The 14,794-nt window shown below is 39.0% G+C and overlaps 3 protein-coding genes across 4 annotated transcripts; all 3 read right to left on the reverse strand.

The window, feature by feature from the left end:
• Positions 1–1,478: 1,478 nt before the first annotated feature.
• alyref (Aly/REF export factor) lies at positions 1,479–4,356 on the reverse strand. The gene is made up of 6 exons (XM_088317668.1): positions 3,948–4,356; positions 2,524–2,676; positions 2,304–2,451; positions 2,159–2,222; positions 1,855–2,044; positions 1,479–1,762 (listed from the first exon to the last, which is right to left on the reverse strand). The coding sequence occupies exons 1-6, from the start codon at positions 4,182–4,184 to the stop codon at positions 1,748–1,750; spliced, it is 807 nt and encodes a 268-aa protein (XP_088173794.1). The 5' UTR covers positions 4,185–4,356; the 3' UTR covers positions 1,479–1,747.
• An 869-nt stretch (positions 4,357–5,225) lies between these two features.
• On the reverse strand, positions 5,226–8,435 carry mcrip1 (MAPK regulated corepressor interacting protein 1). 2 transcript variants are annotated; one of them, XM_088317200.1, is made up of 5 exons: positions 8,320–8,435; positions 7,651–7,741; positions 7,375–7,493; positions 6,403–6,507; positions 5,226–6,309 (listed from the first exon to the last, which is right to left on the reverse strand). In XM_088317200.1, exons 2-5 carry the CDS (start codon positions 7,656–7,658, stop codon positions 6,245–6,247), a joined length of 297 nt encoding a protein of 98 aa, XP_088173326.1. In that variant the 5' UTR covers positions 7,659–7,741; positions 8,320–8,435; the 3' UTR covers positions 5,226–6,244. The 2 variants fall into 2 exon arrangements, with proteins under 2 accessions (XP_088173326.1, XP_088173327.1); XM_088317201.1 differs by lacking the exon at positions 8,320–8,435 and adding an exon at positions 7,828–8,265.
• Positions 8,436–11,248: 2,813 nt separating this feature from the next.
• ppp1r27a (protein phosphatase 1, regulatory subunit 27a) lies at positions 11,249–13,377 on the reverse strand. Its single transcript, XM_088317529.1, has 3 exons — positions 12,695–13,377; positions 12,448–12,598; positions 11,249–11,838 (listed from the first exon to the last, which is right to left on the reverse strand). The coding sequence occupies exons 1-3, from the start codon at positions 13,098–13,100 to the stop codon at positions 11,703–11,705; spliced, it is 693 nt and encodes a 230-aa protein (XP_088173655.1). The 5' UTR covers positions 13,101–13,377; the 3' UTR covers positions 11,249–11,702.
• Between the last annotated feature and the right edge of the window lie 1,417 nt (positions 13,378–14,794).

Consider the following 14,794-nt stretch of genomic DNA (forward strand, 5'->3'; position numbering starts at 1 on the left):
TGTATTAAACTATTAATTATCGTCAATGCTCACACACATAACAACCACAGAGAGGAATTTGGAAAAAAATATTCACATACAAGTTATTTTACATTAGAGAAAATGTTTTATCAAATAAAAAAACATGTTTTTACTTGCTTACCCTTAATTATAGTATATATTTATAGATGCATGACATCAAGTGCTCAAACTGTCACAGTTATTGCGTTATTCAACCATTTAAAACATACATACATAGCTCCTCACGTGTATTGCCAATTTAAATGTTTGTGTTCTTTTAACAATGTGATGGTATCTCAGTTTGTGGGAAAAACTGTCATGAGCCTGAAATTGTGGTTGTCAATCCAATGCTGCTGTGCGCTTAATGTGCTCAACGAGAACATGTATGGACAGACCTGTTGAAAGAGAACACACGCTCATATTCATGTCCTGGTTCTGGGTGACGAGTGAAACCTTCTGCAAATGTAGCAGCAAATGTCCCCGAAAGGAATTATCAGTTCTCCGCTATTCCTGATGGTGAGGTGGGAAAAGTTTGTAAGAAATGTTTGTAAAATAAATCGGCGCTAGAATTTCTAAAAACACGCACAAACTACCCCTCTTTAAACGGAGTTACAATAGGGCCAAAAGTTTTGTAATTATTAAACTGACCTCATACCTAAACACTTTTCTCCGGCAGTGAAAGAGAATTTCACGCTATCACTTACAATGCATGCACTCACTAACAGGACAGCTGACTGCCGCAAAATGGTGGATACCTTGACGCATGACCTGACAGGTGTGGGCTTGAACCGGAAGCGGTTTATGCGACAGGATAAGGAAGAACTTTTTACAACTCTATTCTCACGCTTCGAATGAGGAAGAACTTGCCACCGAACTGAAAACCACAAACTGAATCTGTATTTGTTTTAGAGTCATGAAACGCATTAACTCGGCCAAGGAGAACTCTTGACAACTTCCTTCTTCAATCAAGTCGTCAGAAATATATATCATCACATGGTCCTTATGATACAACCAAAAATCACACAGATAAACTTCACAATTTATTTTCAAGCGCAGGACAGTCAAATGTATGCAGGCCTTCATCAAATGAGTCTGGGAAGCCCTTCACTAACCCAATTGACAAAAATTGAGACAAGTGATGAGTGGGATTGGCTATAGTGACATCTAGTGGCAGAAGTGTAGTATAAAATTGGCAAAATAAGTTTCTCCAAGGTCTGTCAAAGATTTCTCAAAGACATTGTTTTACTTGACAAACATTTTTTCTTGCCAGCATATTTTGAACATCTCTGCGAGCTTTTGCAATGTTTAACAAACCCTGATGAAAAACCAACATTCGAAAAGAAACCTTAGTTTAAAAATAAGTGCTTAATGAATAATTGGATTCTTGAACCTCATCCTTTCCAAATTAGAGAAACAAAAGGCATATCACACTTGTATTCATTGCATATGTAGGAAACAATACATACTGGAAACAGTGGTTGGTTAATATACACTGCAGGTTTTATTATAAGTTTCCTTTACTACAAGTTTTGAGGAATGGACTTGGAAATTCAAACTTTCAACCTACAGACAAAAATAATTTGTCAGAAAAGAAAAAAAAAGGTAAAAAACACATCAGAGCAGTTAAGAGGCTGGAGCAATGACCAATCACATCTGGACAACCATGTGTAAAACAATTTGTACTATTGTAACAAGCATCCTTCTGTACAGGACAGGAAAGGATGACCAAGGAGAACAGCAAGACTTCTTAGCTGGTGTCCATCTGGGAATACAGAATTTGAGGAACCATTAGACAGTATAAAAAAAATATATACATCATTCTTTACTATTCACTGGGAGAAATGGCAGACTCACTCTTGCATTGTAGGCGTCTAACTGGGCATCAAGTTCTTCTGCCGATATCTGCTGCTTGCTACTTCCCCCTCGGCCACCTCGACCCCGTCCTCTGAAGCCGCCCGAGCCCCGACCTCCAATGCGACCTCCTCTCTGCATACCACCAAAGCCACCCCCGCGGTTCCTGTTCATTCCACCGCCTCTGTTCATACTTTAAAGAAAAAAAACAGGAACATCACAAATTGTGTCACACTTTGGGACAAAGTTTGTCTATAAGTATGCGCTACATAAATAAAGCTGTATTGTATTATATAAGAAGCCCTACCCCTGCATTGGCCGCCTCTGTGTATCAATCTGTGATGTGACAAGCTGTATGTTCATAGGCCTCCCTGGAAGGACAAAAATCAAGACTTGTCAACTGGGCATGCATGGATGTAAGGAAATAACACTTGGGGGGTCATCATACTTACCATCCAGCGGGATGCCATTGTACTGTTTCATGGCTTTGAGCGCATCTGCCCGTCTTTCAAAGTGAACATCCGCAGTTCCTAGGCTTCTTCCCGAACGATCATAATGGACCGCAGCCTTTTTCAGTGTGCCAAACTCAGCAAAAAGTTCCTACGGAACAAAGAAACGTTGAGCAACAACCCCTCAGCCACTTATCCATGACAAGACAATGCGAAATTGCACCTGAATATCTGCATCAGAAACACCAAAGTCGAGATTGGAGACAAGAAGCTTCCCTCCAGTTTCCACACCAGCGCCGCCGCCTGCTGCGCCGTTGAATCCACTGTAGCCGTTGTCGAACATGTCGTGTTGCCATTTATCTGGAAGCTGTTTGGGCTGCAACAGACGAAAGAGAACGCACCTGCTGACTTGAGGAATCCGCTTGTCTCTGTCAATCACAGAGTCCACACGGCTGGGTGTTGGGGCAAGCAGAGGCTCCACTTCCAACATGGCCAGGGTGCTCAGCCCCCCCCAAAAGGGTGCCTGTTATCCCCTTGCCCACCGGAATTACTAAATGCATGTCAATCCCCACAGGATGATTGATGTAAATAATAAAATCTAGTCTATGTGGGGTGTACTTCTTTTTATGCATGCATTATTTAGCATAGTCTGTTTGGTGCTCTCCTTTAAACACATTAATCCAAACAAGCAAACCATTTTTTCTTTTTTTTTTCCCTGGTCAACTGGCCCACCCAGACTAACAGCAATTGCGGCTCTCAGCTTCCTCCACCACAGGCTCTCCAGAAAAGATCCTCATCTCCTTTGTCCCCTGCTGAAACGGCCTTGCTTCCCGCGATGAAAATTGATTCCTGGCCGATCAAAAGTTCATTAAAGCCAAAAGGAACTGGCTTTTATTGTAGGGGGGAAATGTCCATGATGAATGTGGATGAAACGAAACTAGCACAAGCTACGGCGTTTCTAAATGGGTAGATTTAGCCGAGCGTCCATTTTGAGAACACGCCATTTTGACTTGGTCTTTTGTCTGGTACGTTCAGAGACGCACGCAAACAAGGAGTGGTGATTACTTAACTATCAGGGCTCTATGCAAAGTGGGGGTTGAAGTCCTCAGATCCATTCACCACACCGCTTGAAAATAATGGGTCTTCAAATGGAGACCGTCAGCCACTCCCGGACAAAGGAGATCCTGGTCGCTCACAAATCGCTGCTCCGTTTGAGATGATGGGCGTAAAAATGAATACAGGATGCTCACTCGATGTTCTCCTCACACCGCCATAAAGACACTCGATGAAAAGCAAACATTTTGGCGGTGGGTGGAAAAAAAACAATCTGCGGAAGCAGATTCAAAATGGCGACGCCAAGACCTTCCACGATCCAACTGCAGCTAATGGGCCAAGATGGCTAGCATATTCGACGTTTCAAAAAAGGGGCTTCTTCTTGTGAGGGGAATGTAACATAGCGTTGGTTTGGAAAAGGACAGACACATTAAGCATACAATTTCCTTCAATGCTCAACCGCTCGTGTTAAGAGCTCTCCGTCGAGAGAAATTTGGCGGCTAGCAATCACTTTTATTCGTTGATTAGCAAGCTGGCTGCCCAGGCATTCCGAAGTTTGCCTGAGGTTTTTCCCTTTTCTGCCCATTCTCATACCCTGTTGTATGGCGTCGGTCTGCCACGAGCGCGATTCGTGTTTTGACGGTTCCTCATGGGGCCGGATCCTCCGCCTCGGCCTCCAAATCCGCCGCTCATTCCAAGGCGCCCAGCGCCTCCTCCTCGGCCGCCGCCAGAACCTCCACGGCCTCGGCCTCTTCCACCCCGGCCGCCACCTCTCTGCTGCCTGTTCTGTTTGATAATGTCGTCTAAAGACATATCCATTTTGTCGGTCATAATGCTGTCTCCCAAAAGTTTAAACTTGACAAAGTAATGGTTGTAAAAAAATATAAAAGCACGCCCTAAACTTGCTAGTCTTGCTTGCCCGCCTTCACGAAGCCAACTGGTTCAGCAACACACGTAAAGGTCTGGAAAAAAAACGTTCGGCTAATATTACGTCATCACGCAATTTGCGTCATTACGTACAACAGAACAGACGTACGCCTTGAGCCAAAATGGCCTCTTCTTGCCTTTTATTTGCCGTTTTCTTCTCAGGTTAAAAATAGTCTTCAGCTATTTGTTATAAATTGGCTCTATTCATGACGCCAAACTAATTACTCCAAGTGCTCATTTGTTTTTAAAATGCGTCTTCAAATATTAGAACTTCATTTTCACACAATTATAAACGTCAACGTTTAAAAAAAAAAAGGTTCGGGAGACCTTGCTTCGTTTTTTGAACTATCTTTATCCGCGTTAATGCAAATTAATGAAACTTTCCAAGGGTGGGGATTCGTCTTATTTTACAATATCCAACTTCAGATCTTTACATATATCAATCCTGTTGCATTAAATTGTGGCTTTAGCCCAAATTGTGGCCATATATGGCCAATTTAAACAAATGAAAGTGGCATTTTTAATTCCTTGTTATTTGCTGCAGTGACTCGTACATGTGCAAAATAGGATTCACACTCAAAATATGAGCGTTTTTGTGTTTTCTACCAGATTACATCATCAGGTTCTGGAAAGGAAAGCAATATGTACTGTTAAACTACACCATAATATTGGTAAAAACTGGTTCTGTTTAAGAATACTACTGTAAAATATTTTTTTAGATTGTTTTCCAATCTGCATTATGAAAAAAAAGATAAGTATTTCATACCAATGAAAATAAGATTTTTGTTAAAAACCTTAAGCAGTAAAAGAAGCAAAACAGTCAAAATTAAAGGCTATGAATGGCAACAAACAAGCTAAAAGGGTAGTAAAGCTGAACAAGGTCTGAGGGTTAACAGTAGTGACTTTGGTCAGAAGACTTGGTGAAATTAAGCCATTCACAATGTGTGACAATTTTCAACATGATAAATATCGGACTTTATTATTGGACTTTTTGCTGCAAGATCATTGGCAGCCTCAGGGACATAAAAACACTAAAACAGCATTAGTGCCATGGCATAGCCTTAAATCATTCACAAAGCATACAGATAGGTGTGGTTTTATTCTTGGCTTTTCTTTTCGTTGTCCTGGGGATGATATTTGCATGATATCTGGACATTGCATGGCATGCTGTGTTGAGATGTTTAAAACAGCATCATCAATTAATTTCTTTTGCATTTAGGTGACAACATCTTTCAGCACTTGCAGGCTGTTTCTGAAAGAGAACGTCAATTTCTATTTGAAATTACACAAGTCATACAGTTGCGTTCTGACCTGGAATATTTAGTACACTACAGAGTACTTGTAGACAACCTGTTGCTATTGTTGGTAGATGAATACAAGAAGGTGTAATGTCAGTAAATGTATTTTATTCAAAAACGTGTTGCCTGTTTTAATGAAAACACAATTTTGGTTTAAGAATGTTGGCATTGCAGTTGGCTTTTTTTTTTTTTCAAAATATGCTCACCAAGTGTGTACTTGATGTCTCATGTCATTGATGCTACACCTTATCTAGCTAGCTGACTACCTTTTTACACAATAAACAATAAAACAGAAAAGCCCTTTATCATTTTTGCTCCCCCAGGATCATGTATGTAGTAGAAGTAAAGACTGCAGTCTTTTGTGTCCGGTGGAACAGTTTGTACCTCGGCATCAGATGACATCATCATCTGCGGGAGGTTTATCAGTCGTTTTTCATACATTAGGAGGGTTGTGTTGGCCTTCAGACAGATTTTTTTATAATAAGTAGAACTCTTCTTCATCACTTCTAGGGTGTAAAGAAAGACGAGGGCTTGCTGTGGTTCAACGTTCACAGAAAATTGTTAGGCATTCTGCCTCAGACTGGCAAATAGGGCTGACTTTGGATGTCAGAGGAAAAGTTCTCAATGATGATCGGTGGGGAAAAAGTGCTCGGACCATCTTGAGGGCTAGGACTTCTTTGAGTCCTGTGTGTTACGTTTCTTGAGGTCAGTCAGGTCCACTGGCGTGAAAGCTGATGATCACCAAGAGGAAAAATATCAGCACGTTTTTTGTATTCATGCCTTACTGATGACTGGCATGTACGTTTCATTTCAGTTATGCTTACAGTGTAGGTTTGGGTTTGGATTCTTCTCAACATATTCCTGTGGTCCACGGTCATTACGTTCGGCGTTTTGCGCCGATCTGATTTCTCTGAGCACAAACTGCCAGGCTGTGAAAAAAAAAAGTATATCTTGGTAACTTTAGGATACATATTTGGGGTAATATTTATAAAACTAAGGACAGGACAGTACGGAAACATTGAATGTAATTATACTCTTAATCTTAGTGATGATCATTATGTCATTCTCTTATTTTCCAAAAACAAATATAATTAAGACAGCTCGGATTGTTCATCAACAGTTTTTAGCGCTAGCTTTAGTTACATATAAGAAGTGTTTTCAGCGTTAAGATCAACAATAATTTAGATACATCACAGCTCTATATTTCATTCTGTCAGTTCATGAAGAAACCTGGAATGAAATGAAAAATAATTCTTGCTGTATGTCATGGTTTTCCTGACCCTAGCATGAAGAACACAACGATTCTTGTTATAAATAACTGTTAAGATGCAGAAACAAAAAAACTGTTTGCCAGATTGAAAAAGTTAATTATAGCACACTTTTCTACTTGAAATAACATCCGCGTCTTTGTAAATTAATTGTTTGTATTGTGGTAATTAAATTGGTAAATTATTCACAAATGTGTATGGTTGTTTGTCTCTTTGTCTCCTACAATTGGCTGACGACCAGCCCGAGGTGTACCCCGCCTCTTGCCCAAAGTTAGCTGGGTTAGGCTCCAGAGCAACCTCAATTTAAGGATAAGTGGTATTAAAAAGAATGGATGGATGGATACAGAGATAGATATAACTACCTTAATTACTTGATAATTACAATAAGTATTGACTAATAAAAGTAAAAACAATAAAGTTAAAAGTAAATAAATTAGAATTGAAATTAATAACAGAATACAAGTAAATACAAGGTAAAAGGTCCATTATATTTAATAACAATCACACTTGGTCTGAAATGATACTTACTATCATGGATAAAACGCACATTTTCCTCATGTGCTGGGGTGAAGAGCTCCCCACAGTTGGTAGGTGATCTGGGGCTTGTAGTCCGCTTGTAACTATTCACCATCCTGGGAGCAGATGAGCTTGAGGAAGGTGAAACAACCATATCAGCAAAATAACATGCCCGAAGCACGTACATTGGAAGAGTATTAACTGGTGCATTAATACATATTGTAATAATTATTATCGGACTTTTACTTTAAATTACAGTAATACATAATGTAATAATGCATGATTTACCTTGTCATTCTGTTTACGGTGCTGCTCTCTTCTCACTGTTCTATGATGAGTACCTCTGGAGAGTTTGGGAGTTTCAGGGTCAAATCTTCAACTAGCAATGGAAATCATTGAGAATTTCAGCAAATACTCCATGGTGTGAAACGTCAAAACACAATGGTAAAAACAAAGAACACCTACTATCTGTTCAGGATACATAGGTGTCACTTAACAGGAACGATTATGTTTCACTGAATATAAAAGGTTGTTATTAACTCTGTTGCAAAGGCTCGCCATACGTCAGCAACATTGAGTAAACAATTACGATCCCTGACAAAGGAGCTTTGTTTACGTTTGGACATCCCTTGTTCCTGTGATTCAGTTTTATTATCAGGCATCGTAACTAAAATTGCAATTGAACGTATTTCACTGGATGGTCCGGCTGTTAAATATTCGTTGGAATTAGTACGGTATGTCGCCCTTTAGTAATTCTAGTCGGACAGCAACCGCGGCACATTTGCTGACACAATAAATTCAGCTAACAGTAGCGCGCATAGTTAGCTGTTAATTGTCTTGACGTAACGTTAGCTTCCAACGCCAACTTGTTTATCAACAGGAGCATTACGTAAAATTATCACGCAAGGTAAACAAAATGTGCGTATCTATGAAACAAAGTAAATGTCAAACACAAACCTTTTAAAAAAATTTCTTTAGATTTCTTTATGCTGAACACGACGCTAGATTTAGCTAAAACGTTGCCAATGCCAACCAATAATTTCCGGTAAAATAAAAAAAACACGGAAATGCTCTTCTTCGTTGACATTTTTTGTCTTTATGACGCCAATATGCTACATACTGCCACTCACAGGATTTGATCGGAACATTGCAGTACAGGAAAACGTATCTATCTATCTATCTATCTATCTATCTATCTATCTATCTATCTATCTATCTATCTATCTATCTATCTATCTATCTATCTATCTATCTATCTATCTATCTATCTATCTAGCTATCTCTCTCTCTCTCTCTTTCTCTCTCTCTCTCTCTCTCTCTCTCTCTCTTTCTCTCTCTCTCTTTCTCTTTCTCTCTCCCCCCAAACTAAACAGGCGTAGATTTCGCACCAAATATCGTATATAAGGATAATATAAGTCATACAAATTTTTGAGTCAACAGACAAAATCATCATTTCAGCATGCGGGCTGGAGTGATAATAATCTATACAGACAATACATGCGGTTGATGTGTAATTAAAGTTGTCCTTGGACAAAATTTACTTGTAGCTGTAGTAAATAAAATAAAAACATAAAACTAATAAAAACATCTCATGACCACCTGTGAAAAAAACCCTACATGATTTAGAATAAATAACTGGTACATTGAGCTACAAAGTACTTTCTTTAATTTCTAGGTAAACCCTATTTGTCATGTTAATTTTTTATATATTATATATGTTTTCAATTTCAGTAGCATGTCAATCCAACAACACAATCTTACCTATATCAGAAAAAAACATGTTACTATCAGTTTTTATTGTTTGTTTGTTCTTGACCATTTAGCACAGAAGTTTAACACAGCTAGCATGAGGAAAAACTTAACTTTTGCACTGACCATGTTACTTGCAGTAATATTCCTGTGATACTAAAATTGAAATTGTCTTTATTTAACTTAAAATAATTTACTTTATAATAAATATGTAATCCCCAATTTTGTTGTATCTGTACCATCCAATGACATCAAATATTCTTCTGTTCTTTTGTTATACTTTTTAATACATATTTTCAAGGTAAGTTATGCAAAAACACGGGAAAATAAATGAAGAAAATATCACAATAGCCTATTGTTGTTAGTTGAGCTGCACATATCAAATTACATGATGGTTTATTTTCTGTTCTTCTTGAAAACATAAATAATAAAATGAACACAAAATAAAATGTTGCTGACTAATTTACCCTTCAATTGTGAAATGACCCATGTGCACTTTCTGTGACAAGTTTGCTTGATGTGCCGTGACATTTATTTTCTAATGTAAAATCAGTGCCTTGACCTAATAAAGGTTGGACTCACCGCTGTACTGTATAAAGCAACACTATGGGCATGATAACAGCATTGCAGAAAATGTCATTCTCTTCACTGCTGTTCATATTTTGTACAATTTATTTGCACTGCAATGTCTGTAGTCGTGCCCCGTGACTGGCTGGCGACCAATTCGGTGTGTAGTGTGCCTTTCGCCTGTAGTCAGCTGGATTGCACTCCCGTGACCCTGTACGCAGGATGAAGCGGTGTGGATGATAACATGTCTGTAATCTTAATTTGTATATTGTCCATATCAGATTTCAAAGTGTCATATGTCATCATCCACACTACTCATCCAGCTCCAGCTGACTTCAACCTGAACTGGTCACCACCCAGTCGCTGGGCACCCACAGACACCATCATTGAGTGGGAACAGATCCCACGCTGCTTGCAATTTGTATATTGCAACGTTTATTATTTTCCACTGATTTCTACACCTGAATTACTCTTACAAATCCTGTCAACAACTTTTTATATGCTGATATGCCACGATTAATTACCGTACTTTCAGTGTTTCTCAAAGGTTGGTACTCATACTTCTGGTGGTATGTTATAGAATCACTGACAAAGTCCAGTTCAGTTGTATTTAACGTTTTAGAACAATATATTTACATTTGACCTTTACGGTAAAATAAAACAAAACAGCTTTTATTTGGGTAGAATGTTTTAAATGTGTATTTTAGGTGCAATGCATTCTAATTTGATCATTATCGAAATGCAGTTTTTCTTCCTAAGGGCAGTGTTGATGTTGAAAATGTACATAGTGTTACAGTTGCTTATAATATTGATTATATTTTTACCAATTTAACCTTGGTAGTGTTGTCCATTAAGACATGGGGATACTATACATTACTAATGTTGTGATTTTCATCGTGTCCCATGAGAGTTTCTACAGAAAGTGAATTGCATGATGTTTGCAGTTTTTGAGCGCTGGATAACCTTCCTGATACAAGCTACCGTTTTTATTTTTTAATCGGTGCCTGGGAATTAGCATTGCCTTTGTATTGAGGTACTGGCCAGGAATCCAACCTATGTCTTTTGCATGAAAGGTAACAACATAGTAGTGCAACGATAATAACACTAATATTAATACTAATACTAATAAAACAATATTGCACATAGTTTTGTGTATGTATTATTTACTAAAATACATTCTGGCAACATGATAAAGAACTCATTCACTGCCAATGACATAAATATTTGTCTATTAGGAATCCAGACATTCAAAACTAGGTATTTTTTTCACAAGGTTGGGTTAAAACAGGGTCTGAAAATGACTCCATGGTACTGAATGAAGATTAATGTAAAAAGTTATTCCCTCAATCGTAATAGGTATTGTATTCTGAACACACACACGCGCAACAGATTTTACCCCCCTGGAAAATCATTCTGACATTTATAAAAAAGAGCCTTTATTTATGAAAATGTACAAAAATAATTGTTTTCTTCAGCACAGCCTCTGTGACAAAAACATAACACGTGCATATGATAGGGAAAATAGCACAATAATACTGTAGATGAAGAACATCAAGATTTTCCTCAGATTTTTCATAATTCATCATGCTTTTGCTCTTCCTTCTGCCCAGCAGTAAGATTCGACAGGAGTAAACCTCAACTGAATGGTGTGCAAGTTTCTAAAATTTTGTGTTTTAAATTAATTCCACGAGTGATAACTCTGGAAATAATGCAGAACTTATACCAACACATAACCCGTAATATTTCCATTCAGTGATACATTTTAGACATTATGTCACGTTAGTAAGACTCAAGGAAAAAAAAAGAGTTACTGTCAGTCACACTCTGACTTTAGAACAGAAACACCAAAATAGAAATAAAAATTGATTCAATGGAGAACAGCTACAACACCCAATTAATATATAAAAAATGTGTCAAATTCCCATCGTCAACAGCAAGCAAGTTCTGAGGAAAATCTCTTTGAAAAATTAACTTGATTTTCTCAGCAATTTGTCAGCTTTTATCTCTTCACGTTCACACTGCATCTAAGAAGTGTCTAATTGCATGCAGCCCGCCTCAAACAGTTTGGACAACTCTGTGCAGTCAGGGTCAATGAGGTCAGCCGGCTTCTCTCCGCTCTCATTTTCTGCCTCTGTGCTGGCTCCCAGCGAAAGGAGATAGCTGTGTGGCACATGACGTTTACAATTTCAGACAGTGGAAGAAAGAATTCCATTCGAACTTTCTCATCTGTTTTGGGAATATTCATTAACAATTATACAATGTATATATCATATGTGCTATTTTGTTGTATGTATTTGTATGTGTGTTTTTTTGGGGGAAATAATTAAAAAATAAAAAATAAAATAAAAAATATCATAAAATAAAATATTTCAATGCAACAACTTATGCCTATTTTTACTTGACAATCGGGTATATTTTAGTCCTAATCTTTGATGCAAAATTTAATCCTATTAAGGAAAATACACAGATAGGAGACTTGCAACATTTTACAGGATGCTTACAGAAAAAAAAAATAAAATCAAACCTGGATAATCACTGGAATCAAGTAAAAGAGTCAAGACTAAATCCTTTTCATCCACCCCTTTTTGCCTATCCTCGCTAAAGTCATGGGTAAGTTGCTGCCTTACAAACATCAACGTATATTGTATTATATCGTACGTTTTTTTTTTTACATTATACGGTTTATTTTTTTTATTCGTCACGAGTCACTGTTTGAAATTCACAATTAACTGTGAAATCCGCCGAATAAACTAAGTTCAGGTTGGTTACCTTGCAATCTTTGGAAAGCCGTCACTGCAGGCCATGTGCAGCGGTGTCCAGCCGTCCTCGTCCCTCTGATTGACATCAGCGCCATACTTGACCAACAGCTTCACCACCTCCAAGTTTCCTGTCAGCACTGCTTCGTGTATCGCTGCCATACCTGCATGCACCACACCAAATGAAGCCATCGCCGCACTGCATCGCGCTCACCTCCAGCGAATGACTGTTTTAATGCCCACGTAGCTACGCCACTCACCTGAGGGAAAGAGCGTATCCACGCGAACCTTCCTTGTTCTGACGAACCGACCAATTTGCTCCAATTCTTCACGTCTAACAACATCCTGGAAGATGATGTCATTAGGAAAGTGCACAGTTCTCTTGGCAGGTATGACGGGTATCACGGGTGCTGGATTTTCTCGTGCTTGGGTGCGTGACGTTGAGCTGTACCGCGAAGGGATGTACGTTGACGCAGATTTGTAGGAGGGTGTGTAGTATGACGGGGTGTAATGTGTGCCGCTATACTGGGTTGGGGTGTACTTGGATGCAGAGATATACGACGGTGTATAGTGACTTGATGCATAATGTGTAGGTGTGTGGTAAGTTGGTGTATACTGAGAATGCCGTGAGTACGATGACACTGGAATATGGTAGTTGTACTTCATTCTTGCAGCGGTTAGAAATCTGTCTCTCTGCTGTCAGCCCAGTAAGCAAGACATGAGAGCCCAGGAAAAAAAAAAAAACAGTCCAAAAAAATGTATATCCTTCTTGTGTGTCTTCTATCCTTTTAACTTCCACGTGGGTCCGTCCGTTACTTGCTTGGATGGATAAAAGTTAGTTTATCATCAGCGTCAGTTAGACACGTCCTAATTCCTTTTTTGCTTTCGAGGTCTTCCTTCTGTGTAGACGCTGTAATTCTGTCCTTGTTGCACTGGACGTTTTCAAGCAGAAAGAACTGTCAGCTGATGGTGCAAGCCATGCAAAGAGCGCTATATAGCTTCTGTCGGGCTATTTTGGGGCCTAATATCCAGTGACTTCAGCGTGCGAATGAGAAGCCCTTGTCCAACCCAACCCACGTGAAGTCACTTGCCCAATGAAACTGCGCTCACGTCGAGCTCATAAAAACGGTTACAGCCATGTTGTTCCCCTTGAGTTTTGCAAAAGACATATTGCCACCTTAAAAAAAAGAATGGTTAATGCTGAAGTTACAGTATAAATAGGATTCCTTTTATATTCAGCATTTATACAGTTTAGCTCAAAATGAGTCATATTTTGAATTAAATGTATTATTTTTAACTTGCTGAATGGCTGTCACATATAAAGTGGAAAACATTTTTACAATGGTGGATCCATCCATCCATTATCCATACTGCTTCTCCTCACATCGGTTGCTTGGTGTGCTGGATTCTGGAGCCAAGCTGTCTTCGGGCAGTAGGCGGGGTACACCCTGAACTGGTTGCCAGCCAATCGCACAGCACACATAGACAATGTTTTTGCAATGTGGGAGGAAACCGGAGTAGCAGGAGGAAAGCCACGCGGGCACAGGCAGAACTCCACACAGGAAGGCCGGAGCCGGAATCGGAATCGAACCCACGACCTCCGTATTGTGAGGCCATCGTGCCAACCTGTCGCCCACTGTGCCGCCACAATGGTGGATGTAGATGATTTTTTATTTATTTATTTTTTTTAAATACCCTTTTCATTGCTGTTTCAGATTTATTGTGTGTTTGCCTTCATTTGTTCAAAAACAAGGACTTTCCAATTTTGTAGTAGCATAGTAGACTATGACAAGAAATTCAACAATGTATGAATCTTTACAACACCAGCCAATGAAAACTCGCAGCAGTATGTATGGCAAATAATAAAAGATGTGAATGTAAACAAATTGGAGCAAAAATAGATAGCAGCTTTGTAAGTAACGTATAACAATAAATACATCCATGTCAATATCTTGATGTTATGAAGCTATTTCAAGTTAACACAATGTTCTGCAATATTCTAAAGACCGCTGATAACTCCCAGCACAACCTTCAGAATCAGTGTTTGAAAAACTGTTCTCACCCACGACCTGCATTTTCCTATTGAAAGTGGGGCTCGTCAATTCGGAGTTGCTCAGGCGCTCCCAAATATTTACACTTTATTTCCAGCAAGCCAGTCGAGGTTATCTTTATGGTCATGACTGATGGGGTATGAATTCTGCATGTAAAGCCTCCCCATAAATGTCACTCCACAACATGGTTTCCAGAATTTCAGTTATTTACAACTTTGCACTTTTGCCACGTTCTGAAAAATGTGTGCGGCAAATCCAGCATGCACATAGAGCCAAAGTTGTGCCATATTAATGTACTCTCTAAGCACA

Source organism: Idiotropiscis lumnitzeri, chromosome 15 (assembly GCF_059441095.1).
Source record: "Idiotropiscis lumnitzeri isolate Australia: NSW breed Sydney's pygmy pipehorse chromosome 15, RoL_Ilum_1.0, whole genome shotgun sequence".
Taxonomy (NCBI): domain Eukaryota; kingdom Metazoa; phylum Chordata; class Actinopteri; order Syngnathiformes; family Syngnathidae; genus Idiotropiscis; species Idiotropiscis lumnitzeri.